The sequence below is a fragment of the Aspergillus luchuensis genome, chromosome 4 (assembly GCF_016861625.1).
Source record: "Aspergillus luchuensis IFO 4308 DNA, chromosome 4, nearly complete sequence".
Lineage (NCBI taxonomy): Eukaryota > Fungi > Ascomycota > Eurotiomycetes > Eurotiales > Aspergillaceae > Aspergillus > Aspergillus luchuensis.
The window spans coordinates 431065-448268 of record NC_054852.1 but is presented as its reverse complement, the minus strand read 5'-3'; the positions used below and the strand labels follow the sequence as shown (position 1 = coordinate 448268).

Below are 17204 nucleotides of genomic sequence, written 5' to 3'. Positions count from 1 at the left end.
ACCAGTCCAAGCACATCCTCACGACATCCACCTGGATCTGCAAATATAAACTTATAGACAAAACGCATACAGAACCATCACCTTGTACTATTAAGATGAGTGCAAATGTGTGAAATTCAGGCCAGGCCATCTATATGTACGAGATGGAGGCGTATGCTAGTGAATTGGGAAGGTGGTCCAATCTAACCCGTGCTTATCATAACTGGCCGGATAGTGCAACCCTATCTGGAACCACCTACATCTAGCACTTCATGCTCATCGTGGAATATGCCGGTAAGTACTTGATTGAATTCCGGATTTGAAAGAGCTGAGGATTCGGGGGCCTAATGAGGATCCACCTCCTATTTAATCCCTCAACTAACGAACGTCATCTATTGGAAAGTGGATACCGATAGCTGACTGGCCACTGGAAAATTCTTATCTATCCATCCCGGCAGGGATCTTGTTCGTGGGCCTACTCGACTGTTCTGAAGATAGTCAAAGCAAGGGACTATGATGGGAAAAATAGCTATGTTACACGACCTGGAATGAACATGTGCTGTGTGACGACAACGATGAAATGTACCAATGGATGATGAGAGCTATACTGTATAAGAGGGATGAGGGGGGTGAGCGCATAGTCATGAAGACTGAGATAGACTGGTGGCGGCTGCAACCTACAATTTTTTGTCCATCGAAAGCACAGTCAGATGGTCTAGTACGTATCTTGAAAGCCGGATGATGACCTGTGACTTGGGTCTTTCAGGCTCACAGCATCCAACTCGGGCCGTTGGCTTCCAGTTATTCCTGCAGTCACACGTATCCTTTTTCACGGACCTTAGCCTTAGGGCTTTGGGATTGGCAACACAAGGTAAGGGGTTCTTACACAAACATTTTCCAGGGATTTGAATCCCTTCATTCTCACATCATCCGCGGTGATATTCGACTTTCGGATTGGATTCATCAGCCCTTAAGGCCTCCAGGAGTGTTACAAGGGCATTAAATGCCGGCAGCTTTTCTGCTGTGTAGCCGACGAAGCAAATCAGCCCTGTCGCAGTTGATATCTTTGTGTACCAGTGGCGTAGTTGAATTATGACTTAAATGCTGAAGCCTTCCAAAGAGTACGTCGATCTGAAGGTCTCTATAAAATGGCACAGCTGAAAGTAGATCGTACCTGGCACTATTCATCTATGTTGGCCACGAGGAGAGCATACGGGAGCTAATATAATTGACTTTAGGCCAAACTCAAAGGCCACCCGATTCAGGTTCCCGCAGGACAATTCAAGGATGGTATCGACTAAGATTTACGTCAGAATAGATGTATCGACGATGCTTATCTTCGCAAGAAGCGCGCGTTCTATGTCCCGTTCTTTCCGTATATTGATCATGGCCGTGTAGTGTAATTGTCAGGCCGGAAACTCTATCGTCACCGCATCTTATGTGTAGGGTTCTTTAAGGGGGTGGGCATGAGTGATGAGATAAATACTCGAGTCCAATCCCATCACCAGACTTATTTCGAACCTGCCCTATGCCGTGTCAGTACATACATAGAACTTTCCAGTCTAATTGACTACTTGATTATATAGAGCACCTACCTTTCTGAAGTGCTCTGAACATATTGTTATCTTCGTTTTTTCGGTTAGAAAGCAACCGCGTTGATAGGAGAATAAATCATGGCCAACGACGATTTGATCCACAAGCTTACCTGGTCACCGGCCGCACTGTCCAAAGAACCGTTAAGCATTGCACATGTGGTGTTTGTGGTCGCGGACAAGGAGAGCGAAAGCTTATCTGTGTACCAGAGGCAGCTTGTCAACGAGGGTATCACCACTTTCGTTACCGATGATGCAATGAAGATTGACCCCTTGATAACCCCGGGGACGATTGTCGTCTATATCCCACCCACGGCTAAGAGTAAGAATGAGATATACGCGGCCGCGAGTCAGGCGTGCACCGGCTTGATAAGCGTTGCACAACAGCTCAATCACCGCATCATTTCCGCTAAGAGCGAGACAGTTAAGCTTTTCTCCATCGTTCCATTGGACCGGGGCATAGGCGACCTCGTGTACGCTCCACTGCAGGGCTTGTCGCGGGTGTTGAAGACTGAAATCCCAGAGATTTTTGGCGGCCTGTTCGAGGACGACCGCGGGGTTTTCCCGTTGTCCGCAGTGAAGTACGCACAGGGCTTCGATGTGGTCAGAGTCTGCGAAGGCGAAGCACGGGTCGCTTATCTTCAACCCTTTACGGATGATGAGCCTAGTGATAAGAAGGGACTTCAGCTACATGCAAACAGCTCCTACCTGATCACAGGAGGCACCGGAGGTATAGGACTGGCAACAGCAACTTGGCTGGCGCAGCGAGGCGCTCGGAACATAGTACTTGTGTCCCGCCGTGGCCTTCCACCAAGCACTGACAGCAAGCCAGTTGAGGCAAATAGCGCGGACCCAATCTCGCGTATTGCCAAGCTCAAGGCTGTGGGCATTTTGGTACATGTGCTGGCTGTTGATATCAGCAAGCCCAACGCTGATGTGACACTAAGCCAAGCCATTAACGACTTGGGTATTCCACCGATAAAGGGAGTCATTCACGCAGCCGGTACCGCGGGTTACCATACGCTGACGCGATGCACTCCTACTGATATTGCGGACAACTTAGCGCCAAAAGTGATCGGCAGCTTGAATCTAGACTCACTCTTCCCACCCAGGACTCTGGACTTCTTCGTATTCACCTCTTCAGTTGGACAGCTTGTCGGATTTCCAGGACAATTGGCATACGCGCCCTCCAATGCCTTCCTGGACGCACTGGCAGCCCACCGAAGGCGCCAGGGTGATAACAGCATGGCTATCTTATGGACTGGCTGGCAGGGAACAGGCGTCTGGGATCAGAACAAGGCAGCAATGCGAAGGCTTAACAAGGCCTCAATTTCGAGGGGAATTGCAGACATCAGTCCGGACGAGGCATTTGCGGCGTGGGACCACATAGCCAGCCTTAAGAGTGACCACGCAGTGGTGGTGCGCGTTTTGGAACTCGATGCTGATGAGCCCGTACGACATCCTATGCTCAAATACATCACTCCCCGCAAACAAGCATATCAATCTACCACTATGGACTACAAGGAGTACCCCGAGCATGCAATTGCGGTGATAGGCATGGCTTGTCGTACAGCTGCTGGAAATACAGAGAATGATATCTGGCAGGCCATCCTGGAGGGCAAGAGTATAGTGCGCGAGGTAGACGAAAAGCGGTTTCCCGGTGTGGTCCGCGATGGCAAGATGTGGGGAAGCTTTATGTCTGATATCGACTTATTCGATCATCAATTCTTCCAGAGATCCAAGCGGGAAGCCGCTGCTTCAGACCCGCACCAGCGAGTGCTCCTTGAAACTGCGTACCACGCACTCGAATCGGCGGGTTACTTTGGACCGGGCCAGCAACAGGGAGAAACTCACGACCCAGATAGCCACACAACTGGCTGCTTCATCGGAATGAGCGCTCCTGACCACATCTTACATTTGGCGAGCAATCCCCACTCACCTTACACAGGACTGGGCATGATGCGATCATTTGTGGCTGGCCGATTGAGTCATTATTTTGGTTGGACAGGACCCTCACATACCATTGATACGGCTTGTTCATCAGCTATGGTTGCTATTCACCAAGCCTGCCGTGCTATTCAGGTTGGTGAGTGCACGCAGGCCGTCGCGGGTGGTGTCCATCTACTTTTGAACATGGAAAGCTCCGACGCACTGCGTGCCAGCGGGTTCACCAACGAAACTGGGACCTGCAAAGCGTTCGACTCGCGGGCTGATGGGTATTGTCGTGGGGAGGGCGTTGGCGTTGTCATATTGAAGCCTTTGGCACGGGCCTTACAAGATGGGGACAACATCCAAGGTGTGCTTCTGGCCACCGGCAACAACCAAAACATCAACAGCACGAGTATCACCAACCCTGTTTTGGCGAGCCAGGTTGCCTTATACAAGGATGTGCTGAATCGCGCTGGAGTCAACCCAGCAGATGTCTCCTATGTCGAGGCTCACGGAACGGGCACGCGCGCCGGCGATCCTGTCGAAATCCAGGGTATTCGGGAGGTATTCGGTGGGAAGGACAGACCATCAATCTTGAATATTGGTGCGGTCAAGGCCAACGTGAGCCATGCTGAAGGAGCTTCGGGCGTGGTATCTTTGATCAAGGTGCTGCTCATGTTGAAACACGGCAAGATTCCGGGGCAGGCTGAGCTACATGCATTGAACCCAAATATTCCGGCCCTTGAGCCTGATGGAATGGCTATCCCGACGTCTCCGAGCGAATGGCGCGATAATAAGCGCCTCGCCGTGGTCAATAATTACGGCGCTTCGGGAAATAATGCTAGCGCTGTTGTTGCGCCGCCGCCTCGTCAGCCATCTTCGGCATTGCCAACGATCCCATCTGCCTCTACCTGGCCTGTTTTCATTTCCGCTGCTTCACGTGTGAGCCTATTGGCATATTGCAATACATTGAGTCGCAAGATTATCGAAGAATCACCTGCTCCTGAGTTGTTCCCTCACCTGTCTTTTGCTTTGGCGACGAGGCAGAACCGTCAGCTTCGACATCTCTTCTGTACATCAGCGACTTCATGTAAGAGACATACATACCTTATTCTTCGAATGCTTTCTAGAGGTTAACAGCTGACGCCTGTACTCAATGCAGTGAGCGATATACAACCCCAGCTTTCCGACCCAGAGAAACATATTGTCCTCTCACCACAACCAAAGCCCGTCGTGCTCCTTTTCAGTGGACAGAACGGTGATACAGTACCTTCGGTCGGGCAGCTATATGAAAGCAGTCTGTTATTTCGAGCGCACCTGCACCGGTGCGAGGATGTGATGCAGTCGCTCGGGCTCCCCAGTCTTTTCCCGGTTATCCTTCAAGGTATCCAAGGCGGAGCTGATCTTATCCTCCGACATATCAGCATGTTCGCGATTCAGTACTCGTGTGGAATGTCGTGGATTGACTCTGGAGTAAGGCCGAAGGCTCTTTGCGGTCACTCCTTCGGTGAGTGGGCTGCACTCGCGGTCTCGGGCGCCATAACGCTCGAAGCTGGCATTAAAATTGTATCTGGGTACGTTTTCCTCCCTGTGTCTTCGGATCCGCAGTCCCTATGCTGAAAACAGTCTCTCTCTCTCTCTTTTTTTTTTTTTTTTTTTTTCCACGACTTTCGCTAACATTTTTCTACATCAGTAAGCTTAACTCACCCAACTCTTCATACAGAGACTTCGAATACAGGAAAGTTAACAGCTCATAGGCCGTGCAGCTATTATCCAGGAGCTCTGGGGCGATGACACCGGCTCCATGGTAGCAATCGAAGCTGATCTCGTCGGTTCTAACACAACCCCAGAAGAACACTTAGAGCCATTCTTCAAGATCCACCCAGAAATTATGCTGGACATAGCGTGTTACAATGGGCCCAACAATTATGTTGTTGCTGGTCCCACTAAATACATCGACCACCTCGAATCATATCTAGTCGAGAAGAAAGCCAACGGCGAAAAGATCCGGTTCAAGGTCTTGAGAGGCATGTATGCGTACCATTCCAGCATGGCAGACACGATCGTCGATGAGTGCGCTAAGCTATCGGCTTCAATCGAGTTCCAGGTAAGTTTATGAGAAAGTCTCTGGTTGCACCATTCACTAACCCAGTCACCGTGGGCAGGAGCCAAGATTCCACTTTGAATCCTGCCATGAAACCGCTTGGCCGGGTCCTGGACCTAACGTGGTCGCCCGCAACACCCGTCAGCCTGTATATTTTGGCCAAGCGATGACACGCATAGTCGACCGTCTGGGTGCGTGTACATTCCTGGAAGCCGGCGTAAATGGCCCCATAGTCGCAATGGCTCGGAGCGCGTTGCCACAAGCCCCGGCCCAAGAACATCACACCTTCCTGGGCATCAATGGGAGGGATCTTGTGCGATCACTTACCGATGCCACGGTCACGTTGTGGAAGACCGGGCAGTCAAACGTGCAGTATTGGCTATTCCACGGTTGTCAGCGGACAAGCTACCGGCCTGTGGCCCTGCCACCCTATCATTTTGAAAAGCACAAGCACTGGCTGGAGTACAAAGGTCTGTCTGGTGACAGGAATAACAAGACTGGAGGGAATGTGCCAGAACATCCCGCTGTTTGTTCTCATTGTCAGAAAGACACAGCGGATCGTCCGTTCATAAGGCAAGACAAGCCTCACACCCAGAAGCCGGGCGAGTCGGTTTTCACTATCGACATGCACAGTAGGCGCTATCAAGACCTCGTCAAGGGCCACGTCGTGGTCGGGACCGCGATATGTCCAGCCTCAGTGTATCTGGAGCTAGCTGCACATGCTGTTGCCATATTACTGAACAATAAGATAACGTCCAGCATAGTGATAGACGACATACATTTCAAGGCCCCCTTGAGTTTGGATACGCAGCGCTCCGTGAAGCTGACACTGACAAACAAGCAACAGTACACGTGGGGTTTTGAATTCACCTCCACCAAGAATGAAAGGTCAATCTTGCACGCTATTGGCAGCATCTCACTCAGAGATAAGAGCAATGGAAATGCTGAGGAAGAACAAGAAAAGAAAGACAAGTGGACCCGCATGATAAACCTACTTGATAATGATCCCGACACAGACGCTTTGCGCGGTGCAATGGTACATAAAGTGTTCGGTAATATGGTGAAGCATGCAGCTGCATACCGCGGCTTGCGGCATTTGGTTGGAAAAGGCACCGAGGGCGCAGCGGACATCTCCATACCGGTGAACGAACTCAATACGGTGGCCAGAACACCCAACGACAACGTTGTTGATGCTCTCGTGATGAACAACTTCCTGGAAGTCCCGGGTGCATATATAAATTGCTTACACGTTTTTGGTGACGACGATGACAGCAAGGCTTATATTTGTACGAGCTTGGGGTCTGTGGGCCCACTAAATAAACTTCCTGAAGGCAGATATTACAGGGTATATGCGCAAATTGTCCGGCAGAGCTCCAACGAGGCTATATTGGATGTATTGGCCTTTGATGCACAGACGATGGACTTAGTCTTGTCTGCCAAAGACATCAAATTCTCAGGGATCTCCACCAGCACGTTGACCAAGTTACTGGCCGGCGCGGATCCCAGCTCAACGGTCAACGGTCACACTGACCCATCGCAAGTTGCTGAAACAACTGAGTCCAAGCAGCCAACAAAATCATACCCTGTCACGCATCTAGGATGACCAATGGAGCCAAGACAGGTTCACCCGATGTGCTCAAAATAGTACAGGGGACATTAAGCCAGACCCTTGATGTTCCTGTCGCAGAAGTTAGCAAGGGTGCCTCGCTCGAGGAGCTCGGTGTCGACTCGCTAATCAGCTCAGAGATATTGGCTAGTATCCATGATGCTCTTCAAGTCGATATCTCCGTCGATGATTTTGCTGCAGCTACAGACGTTGCCTCGCTATGTGAGTTGATCTCTGCCCGGGTAGGCAGCGACGCGACCAATATGGGAGGCCAGGACGATCAAGTGATTCTGGGGCCAGAACACGTCTCAGGGACTGCTGAAGATAAAAATCTCGACTGGAAAAAGACCGCTATCGAGATACTTGGTCGGTCTCTCGACGTACCTGTGGCAGATATTCAGATGGGCTCCCAGCTTGAGGAGCTCGGCGCCGATTCGCTTATCGCTGCGGAGATCGCCAGCAACATCAATGAGGCACTGGATTTGACTATCTCGTCGACCGACTTTGCTTCTTTGACAGATGTGAAGTCCTTCTGTGATCTTATCGCACATGTTTCGGGACGCGTGCCAACGCAGGCCGCTGCTGTATCTGCATCAGAAAATACCAAGTTTGCGATGAGTAACGGGGTAACTCGCAACGGCCATTCAACCACTGCAATTGAGAACAATAGCCAGATACCAACGAATGATAATACAGAGCTGACCCATGCAGTCTTGCAGAAAGTTCGCCGCGGCTTTGATTCTCATGCAAAAGAGGTCAAACTGGCAGGCTTCTGGGACAATGTATATCCACGGCAACTAACCATTGTGACAGCCTACATCATCGAAGCCTTTGAGAAATTGGGGTGCCCTTTCAAGAAGTTCAGCCATGGAGAAAAGCTCCCTTCATTACAAGAAACGTTGCCGAAGTACCAAAGAGAGGTATTGCGGCTATGGGAGATCCTGGAAGAAGCTGGCCTTGTCGAGAAGCACGGTGGTACTTCTATACGGGGTCCCGTGCCTCACGTACAAGATAAGTCAGCCAAGGAGCTGAGCACTGATCTCTTATCGAACTATCCTCAGTACACATCAACACATGATCTACTGGATCTGCTCGGACCGCAACTAGCTGAGTGCCTCACTGGGAAAGCTGACGCCGCATCTATCCTCTGCGATAATGATAAGGGCAAGGAGCTTCTTGAGAGCTTCTATGCTAACGACCCTGGTCTCCTTGCGGCCAATCGGGTGCTCAGCGACTTTATCTCCACAACCATGAAGGCTAGAGCATCCGGCGAACCCTTCCGTGTGCTCGAAATTGGCGCTGGGCTTGGCAGTGCCGCCAGGCATCTCCTCCCACAGCTTCAAGCCAGCGGCGTGCCTTTTACGTACACATTGTCTGATTCTTCTGTGGCACTGCTGGAGCGTTCCAAAGCGACATTACAGGACATCGAAGGATTGGAGTTCCGCCAATATAACATCGAGGAAGACACTCATGTGGACCTGCTGGGACGCTACCACGTCGTGATATCTAACAGCTATGTTCATGCGACGCACGACCTGCAGAACAGCCTAGTGAATATGCGAAAGTTGATGCGGCCCAACGATGGATGCGTGGCGCTGATAGAGCCAACGCAAAAGCTGGCCTGGTACGACCTCGTCTGGGGCTTGCTGGACGGGTGGTGGCTTTTTGATGATAACCGCACACACGCATTGCAAAGCCCCTGGGCATGGAGAAGTGCCCTGCATAATGCCGGGTTCAAACACGTTGACTGGTCCGAAAGCTCTAGTCGTGAGTCCCGTACTATTCGGGTGATCTGCGGAATGACAGCTGAACCGGAGAGGAAATGCCCGGCCGAGGCAACCTCCATGCTTTTGCACCGAGGGACTTCTGCGTCTGGAAAACGGAATCTTTTCCTGGCCCCGGACGGTTTTGGTTCTGGAGCCGTGTTCGGCGGTTTGGGGCCATTGCTCGGTAGCGTTAGGAACGTTTCTATCTACGCGCTCAATAGTCCCTTCATGCGTAGTAATCCTGATCCAGATGAGCCGCTAGCCATTGAGGAACTCGCCGCGATCTACGCAAGCGAAATCAAGCGCCGACAGTCTGAGGGCCCATACCTGTTGGGCGGGTATTCTGTCGGTGGCGTGTTGGCCTTCGAGGTGGCACGACAACTTCTCGAAGACGGCAATCACGTCGAGAAATTATTTCTGATCGACACTGCATGTCCGACATTCGTCCGTTACTTCCCCGACGCTCTGGTCAAGTTTCTAGATTCCATCGAGCAAGTGCGCGTGGGGAATGGCAGTGAGTTCCGACCAAACCGCCGAGGCCGATTGGTAGCGAATGATCACTTCTTCTTGGCCCGGCAGCAGATGCGAGCATATCAGGTGCGCAGGCTACCTGGACGAAAAATGCCGCAGGTGGTACTGATCTCCGCGAAAGAGGGTGCGGACAAGCAGGAAGGAGTGACTCGCCCGGCGTTCCTACCGGAAGACCAGAAGGCCGTGGACTGGTTTCTGAATGATCGTACCGACGAGGGATGTTTTGGCTGGAACGAAGTTCTGGACAATATAAAGGTGGTACGGGCCGACGGTAACCATTTCACCATGGTGTTGCCCTCGATGGTAAGTTCAGCTTCAGCATATCCAACTACCATTATGATGGCTGACACGAACTACAGATCAGTGGATGGGGCGCGATTCTCGCTAGGATGTTGGACGAATAAGTAGTGCCAGTTGTCAGTCTTTGCTAGACTGCATTGTGTATGGTTAGAGGAGGGCGTTAGTCGCGTCAGAAGCCCAGGCACTGTCTAATGTTAAGACAATGCCATAAAGATGTCATACGGTGTGCTCTACTGGTAGGGATATAGATTAGTCGAGATAGTGCAGCATCCTGCCAAGCTGGTGATTGCCGATAGGGAGCTACTAGGAAGCGGAACTCTCATACCAACCTCTCATGATGTTCTCCTTATCAATATAATGAATAAAAAACCTAGTACATACGACCATAGGGTGTGGACAATAGGGCTTCCCGTCCGCTCAGCCATACTCAAGCCACATATTAAACACGCCCGACTGGAAAGTGAGCCTGTGATGCGTTGCTACTTTATGGGTAAGCAATACTAAGTTATAAAGTAAGTTATGGGTGATTCTGGTAATATATTAATAATATAGATAAACAGGGTAAGTAAAGCAAAGTTCTCAGGTATAAATTGGTCTTCAAAAGTGAGGTGCAGGGATGACCAGGCTATTTTGGTACGGGTGGTGAAGTCTTGGCAGTTGATGCGAAACGCCCTGTTCTGCCTGAGTGGTTGTTAAGTGGATAATTTACCCCCGGCCTTGTCTTCTCTCCACTGCCTCATAATCTCCAACCCTTCCTCAACATCCTTTTCATTGAATGCCCGTGATTGCCATGTAAGTTCCACCATCTGACCATTCGGGTCTATGACGTAGATGGAGTACCAAAGACCATCGTGATCGATTTCGCCCTTGACATCGACCCCGCAAGATTTGAAATGGGCCATCCAATCATACAACTCATCGCGGGAATTGACCGACAGAGCGAGGTGCTTTGTAAAGGCGGGGATGCCATCATCTGTCTTCGTAAAGTTGTTGGCGAGTTCGAAGAAGGCCACGGCTGACCCGTCCGCTAGGCCATAGAAGCAATGCAGGAAGCTCCCCAAGGTCTCTCCACTGTATTTATCAGGCTCCCCACCCTGACGCTGCGCTCCAAGGAATTTACAGCGCATGACCTCTGTCCAGAATTTGTGTGTTTTGACCATATCGTTGGTAGCGTAGGCATAGTGGTTCAGACCTCCAGGTGCTGTAGCAGTGGAAGGGGCCATTTTTGTAGAGAAGAATTAAGAGATTGCAGAGTCCACAGAATGAAGAAAGATGGAATGTGTAATTTGGCTTGACCTAGCAAAGGCCACGGCCTGATTCTTATCTTTATCTGATACCTGGCGGGGCCTTCGCATATTCTGTAGCCCCTCATTAGAATTTCCGCAGATCCTAACTGCATGGGGTTACCCAGCCAGGCAAAGTCTTGAAGAACCGCCGGTTGCGGGGCCATAACCAGTTTGGGTAAATTGTGTGCGGGGCCTACGTGTTGCAGTGATGCAGCCTTGATAGTACCCGCTGAGACGCCCGGGAATAATGACGGTATATAACAGGAGCCCGCAAACTTTAATGAACGGTAAACAAATCTTCTCTTACATACAGAGCGCTGTCTTCACCTACCTATAGACACAACGTCCACTCCCAACCGCATCCACCCCGCCCAATGCCTCCCTCCTCTTGGCCAGGCAGTGCAAAAGCTGCAGTGAGCATTACATTTGATAATGTGGGTGAATCAAGAGACGTCGGAATAGGAGCATGGCCCAAGGAGAAACCCGTGGGACAGCATCCGTCGGTACTGGAGGTGACCCCAATTATTCTCGACATTCTTGACAAGCACGACGTTAAAGTGACATATTTCATGGAAGCATGGGGTATTCAGACGTACCCGAAGATGCTCGGCGAGTTCCAGAGTCGTGGCCACGAAATTGGATATCACGCATATCAGCACGAGGAGTGGAAAACCCTGTCACCCTTACAAGAAGAAGAAATCATAAACAAGAGCCTCCCAATAGCGCAGGAGCTTGGTGTCTGTTACAAAGGCTTCCGTCCTCCCGGCGGATCGATGAACGCCGGTACCAAGGATTTGCTCCGTCGTCACGGAATTCAGTATGCTTCAGTTCTGGGCCAAGATATCAGCACGGACAAAGATGGCTTCGTGACTCTACCGTTTCAATGGAGGGCTGTCGATGCGTTCTACATCCTAGATGCATTCGACTTTCTTAGAGCTGAATACGGAGAGCAAAGGTCTACCTTCACTTGCGAAGCTTTCCAGCAGGCGCTCTTTGACCAGATCGATGCTGCAGTTGAGAAGGGGGCCTTCATTGATATTCTTTTCCATCCTTTTCTCCACACGTCACCCGAGTCCCGTGCGGTTATTGAAGCAGTGGTTGCGCGAGTGAGAAACGATCCCGACATATGGTGTGCACCAACTCATGAGGTGGCAGAATGGGCTGCAGCACATTGATGACAGAGTGGTACTTGGGAATCTAAATCATGTATTTTGTTTCTTCCATATCAGGTATACCAACAGGCTATCTTATAGGCTGCGTTGTAGATATCTATCCCAAACATGTTCTTGAATACCTTGGAGGGCCCTCAAAGTGGTCGACCATTCATATTATCTCCCACCTTCTCCCCAGTCTCAATATCCTTAGGTTACATTCATCGTCCACATGGATCTTAATGAGGATCCCTTCAAAGACAGTCATCACAAATTGCAGACTTGTGCCTTCGAGTCACGGTGCAGGATATGGTGGCTCCGGGGGTAGCGGAAACCTTCGACCAGTTGCTTCTTAAACCTCTCCACTATTGTCGCTCTATACCCACGTTAGCGCTCAAGATTGATCTACTAGGTAAACCTCTGCCGCTGAACCAAAAATTTCAATTATGGGCCCACGTGGGGGCTATGATACTCAACGATTACAATGTGGTGCCTTTTTACTAGATTTACCATGAGCTTTACGTCATGAGTCCGTGCCGGAGGTTGGTAGTGGAATACTTAGTCCCGCATCCATATGCTAGCTAGCCTTGGAAGCTGTTTATGTGTCTGTGTGCGGCTAACCGTGACCATTGCCGCCCCATTCCATTCGCGTGTTGTCCCAACACTGAAGCAGCAACGTAATTCCTTGCCGACCAGCGCACCCCGAAACACCATAACAAATGCGTTACTTACAACTTCAAATTCAGCACTGCATATTTCAAACACTTTCAGTCCACCTTTCCCGCTCATCCATGTGCTTATATTCTGCCCATAAACGAAAGGGGAAAAAATGTGTTACTATATACTTATTATCATTAGTATTAATCAGCTTACTATAATATACCTGAATACTAAATAACAAATTGAATAAGCTGTTTGAATATAACTAACAAGAATAGATAGAATTTAGTAAAAAGAAATATATTCAGCACAGAATTTTTTATATAACAGAAGTGTGTTGCCTACACAATCATGGACGGCCAAATTTGGCACGCATTTTGATCATGGCGATGAAGGGGTGGGACCTATCCAAGGATGTGGGGACAATCACTGAATGACGGCTGACGCTTATAAACACCTCACCTAGTATCAGAATAGGCCCTACCAGCACTCGACTGTTCATTTCAGCAGAAGACATCATTGCAGAGAAACCAATATAGCCACATCTATAATCTATGGAATCACGGAGAATCGTTTCTCGGCACAGAGGCCATGGGAAAAACCTGAAGTCCCAGTCCAGCTAGCTGGCTGCAGAAGCGAAAATTACTCCAGCTACCCATATCAATCTAGAGAAGTTATCACATGCCCGCTACTAATCGCTAATCTAGATGGAAGTTATCATTCATGCTGACTCTGGGTATCAGATTGGGTACCAGACTAATGAGTAAAAATGTGGTACCGCGGATACGGGCCCAGCTACTACGTGTATGATGCGCGGAAGGGTCCCCGCAAGTTCCTAGGAGGCGCCTTCAAAGCGGCTAGGCTAGAAGACTTCAAATAATAAGTTTCCTGATAACAAATGTCCTATAAACTCCGCCACATTTATAAGATTCCAGAGCAGCAGCCTTGCTCAATACTGTTCTCGTGAAAGAGCTGTAATCCTGCCTTTCAACTATGTCACGTCGGCCTCTCGACGTAAAATATCAAGTCTTAACTCTATTTATAGTCCTCCACCTTTAACACCGTGCGAAGGACTTTGTCGGCATCGAGAAAGATGGCCAGCAAATCCTGATTTAATAGTAGGCCATTGATTTTTCTATTGCGGACTGCTCGACACCGTTCGCCATGACTCTGTAGAATATTTTTAGCGGTGTACGCTAAGCCTCCAGTTCTCTGAGTAGACACCATATTTGACAAGGCCGATCAGTCCGTCTTCCAAGTCGTCGTCCTACTCTCGCGACATGGATGGATTACAATTGGCTATGGAGCAATTGAGCAGTGTTAGCATCGCAATAAATCTCTGCCTGCGTGCGGACGAGGCGACATAATTCGGTCCCCGGACGATCCGTTCAAGCCGGCGGGCCGCACCCGGATCTGGACCAGATTCAAGGCCATCTGTTCCGGTCAGTCATTGGAGAGGAGTCCGTGCAGTCCCCACTGTGTGTCAGTCGTCCGGGGCCCCGCAAGCACAATGAAGAATTCCTGTGGGTTAGCCTGGGCGGAAAGATGTTGTTTTGAGGCCCGACCGATTCGTTGCTGCGGCCTGCGACAGCGGCGGCGAACTCGAGAATGTTGCCTGTAGATTAAAGAAGTTTTGTAGACTACACAGATAATGTATATAGCCTTGAACAGCGTCTATGCCACATATCGGACCCTTGTAATTGCGGCCCGCATCAAGGGATAGGTCCCGCATGGCGGACGCTTACCCGAGGTATAACCCCAGCCCCTCTTCATATACTAAAGTACCCCGACCATCCTGAGAGACTTCCTCTATCCAGAACACCTGCCAGCCACCTACTTCACTCTCACTCGGTCAATGGCGACTCAAGACTCTCCACGCATGCTCTGGAAGCATCCGGACCCGGAGTCTACCCACATGGGACGCTTCCGAAGGGCTCTGGAGCAGCACATCGGGAAAGATTTCAAGGTCGGTGAACCAGATGGATACACACCAGGCCATTCTATAGAGCCTGGACTAAAGAATGGTCGGTAGGACTACCATGATCTTTACGAATTTTCCATCACACAACCAACGACCTTTTGGGATTTCTGTTGGAAGAATTTTAATCTCATCCACGAGGGAAGTTATACCGCCGTTGTCGATCAATCGGCCCGCATGGACAGTATCCCCCACTGGTTTACCGGCATTCGGCTGAACTTTGCCGAAAACCTATTATTCTCGGCCAGTCCGAATGGCCCATCCACGAGAGGAAAGGAAGATGCGAAGATCGCGGTGGTTGAGGTCCGCGAGGGCATCTCCGAATCACACGTGTCCCTGACGTGGGGTGAGCTCCGAAAGCGCACCGGACGTTTGCTCCAGGCCATGAAGGCCAACGGGGTGCAGAAGGGCGATCGCATCGCCGTTTGTGCGAGTAACAGCATTGACACCCTGCTCGTGTTCCTAGCTTCGACCGCGCTGGGAGCCCTTTTCTCTTCCAGCTCTACGGAAATGGGGGTGAAGGGAATCTTGGACCGGCTTGTACAGATCAAGCCTCGGTTCTTGTTCATGGACGACCAGGCTGTCTACAACGGCAAAAAAATCGACCTCCGAGCTAAAATGGAGGCGGTCGTGGACGGGATGCGTTCTGTGCAGGAATTCTGTGGGGTGGTCTCCCAACCACGCTTTGCTTCCCGGCCGTTGGATATCAGCCAGATACCCAAGGCGCAGCTGCTTGGAGATTTCTTGGCCAAATCCAGCGATGACCGGCTTGAGTTTACACGCATACCCTTCTGCGATCCCTTTTTGATCGTCTATTCATCAGGCACCACCGGTCAGCCCAAGTGCATTGCGCATTCGGTCGGCGGGTTGCTCATCAATGCCTTCAAAGAAGGGCACCTGCATTCGGAGCTGGATGAGTCCAGTACGACATTGCAATACACCACAACCGGTTGGATAATGTATGTTTCTGCTGTTCAAAGCCTTTTGTTCGGGTCCCGGGTTATTCTTTATGATGGCAGCCCATTCATGCCACGGGTTGAATCTCTGATCCGGCTTGTAGAGCAACAGCGGTAAGCAATGACTATATACTTCTATTACACAAAGCTGCAACAAAGCTGACCTCCCAGGGTAACACATTTCGGCACATCCCCGCGTTACATGTACGAGCTTCAACGCGCAAATATCCACCCGCGACAAATTGCCGATTTGAGCTCGTTAAAAATTGTGACCAGCACGGGGATGGTGCTCCCCGACGCTCTGTTCGAGTGGTTCTACGACCAGGGCTTCCCACCAAATGTACGGTTGAATAACATTTCCGGAGGGACTGATCTGGCCGGGTGCTTTGGAATAGGGAACTCCCTCCTCCCTGTTCACGTGGGTGGCTGCGCTGGAATAAGTCTCGGTCTCCCAGTTGACGTCTACGACGCTAGCATTGAAGGAGCTGGCGCGAAGGGAAGGTCTGTAGGGGTTGGCGTCGCGGGTGAGCTGGTAGCCACCGCCGCTTTCCCCAACATGCCTGCTTGTTTCTGGGGCCCAGATGGGAGTAGACGGTACCATGATGCCTATTTTGCTCGATTTGACAGTACGTTCATTCACGTCCTGGAGCCAAACCCCCTTCCCATCCCTATGTTCTCTACCTTACTCACTGCGACTATCACCAGATGTCTGGACGCATGGCGACTTTGTTTCTATCCACCCACAAACCCGACAACTATTCTTCCACGGCCGGGCTGACGGCGTCCTGAACCCATCTGGAGTCCGCTTCGGGTCGTCGGAGATATATCAGGTCCTAGAAGCGGAATTTCCAAACGAAATCACGGACTCAATCTGTGTCGGCCAGCGGCGACCTCAAGATACCGATGAGCGGGTGATGCTGTTTTTATTACTGAAGGCTGGGGCCAGTTTCACACCGGAATTAGTTGCCAGGGTGAAGGCCGCCATTCGTCAGAGACTGAGCAGCCGTCATGTTCCGAGCTTTATCTTCGAGACTGCTGAAATTCCGGTACGTACCTATCTAGACGTGTGACTATGAAGTGGCATAAATCGTCGACACTAACAATTCACTGCCAGGTCACTGTCAATGGAAAGAAGGTGGAGCTCCCGGTCAAGCAGATCGTATCGGGTAAGCGGATCAAGCCATCTGGCACACTACTCAATCCTGGGTGTCTGGAGCATTATTATCAGTTCGCTCAGGATGAGCGGTTGGTCACTGCGCGGGATAGTAAGCTGTGAAGCCGATGAGAATGTATTTACCTACATGGAATGAGCGGGGCTTACTGTATTTTGTATTGTTACTGTTACACGAAACCTTCAAGACAGTGA

General features: G+C 50.5%; 6 protein-coding genes across 6 annotated transcripts; 5 read left to right on the top strand and 1 right to left on the bottom strand.

Annotated features, from left to right (window-relative positions):
- Nucleotides 1–1652: 1652 nt before the first annotated feature.
- On the top strand, nt 1653–5294 carry AKAW2_40179A (putative PKS/NRPS-like protein biosynthetic cluster; the record flags this gene model as incomplete). The annotated part of the gene is made up of 3 exons (XM_041688482.1): nt 1653–4590; nt 4663–5074; nt 5198–5294. 3 exons carry the CDS (start codon nt 1653–1655, stop codon nt 5292–5294), a joined length of 3447 nt encoding a protein of 1148 aa, XP_041542262.1.
- Nucleotides 5295–5304: 10 nt separating this feature from the next.
- On the top strand, nt 5305–7207 carry AKAW2_40178A (putative PKS/NRPS-like protein biosynthetic cluster; the record flags this gene model as incomplete). The annotated part of the gene is made up of 2 exons (XM_041688481.1): nt 5305–5607; nt 5666–7207. The coding sequence occupies 2 exons, from the start codon at nt 5305–5307 to the stop codon at nt 7205–7207; spliced, it is 1845 nt and encodes a 614-aa protein (XP_041542261.1).
- A 266-nt stretch (nt 7208–7473) lies between these two features.
- Nucleotides 7474–9911, top strand: AKAW2_40177A (putative secondary metabolism biosynthetic enzyme; the record flags this gene model as incomplete). The annotated part of the gene is made up of 2 exons (XM_041688480.1): nt 7474–9810; nt 9867–9911. 2 exons carry the CDS (start codon nt 7474–7476, stop codon nt 9909–9911), a joined length of 2382 nt encoding a protein of 793 aa, XP_041542260.1.
- Nucleotides 9912–10499: 588 nt separating this feature from the next.
- AKAW2_40176S (VOC family protein) lies at nt 10500–11030 on the bottom strand (the record flags this gene model as incomplete). The annotated part of the gene is made up of 1 exon (XM_041688478.1): nt 10500–11030. One exon carries the CDS (start codon nt 11028–11030, stop codon nt 10500–10502), a length of 531 nt encoding a protein of 176 aa, XP_041542259.1.
- Nucleotides 11031–11467: 437 nt separating this feature from the next.
- AKAW2_40175A (uncharacterized protein) lies at nt 11468–12268 on the top strand (the record flags this gene model as incomplete). The annotated part of the gene is made up of 1 exon (XM_041688477.1): nt 11468–12268. The coding sequence occupies one exon, from the start codon at nt 11468–11470 to the stop codon at nt 12266–12268; it is 801 nt and encodes a 266-aa protein (XP_041542258.1).
- Nucleotides 12269–14759: 2491 nt separating this feature from the next.
- Nucleotides 14760–17114, top strand: AKAW2_40174A (acetoacetyl-CoA synthase; the record flags this gene model as incomplete). Its single annotated transcript, XM_041688476.1, has 5 exons — nt 14760–14870; nt 14937–15952; nt 16010–16464; nt 16544–16884; nt 16953–17114. The coding sequence occupies 5 exons, from the start codon at nt 14760–14762 to the stop codon at nt 17112–17114; spliced, it is 2085 nt and encodes a 694-aa protein (XP_041542257.1).
- Between the last annotated feature and the right edge of the window lie 90 nt (nt 17115–17204).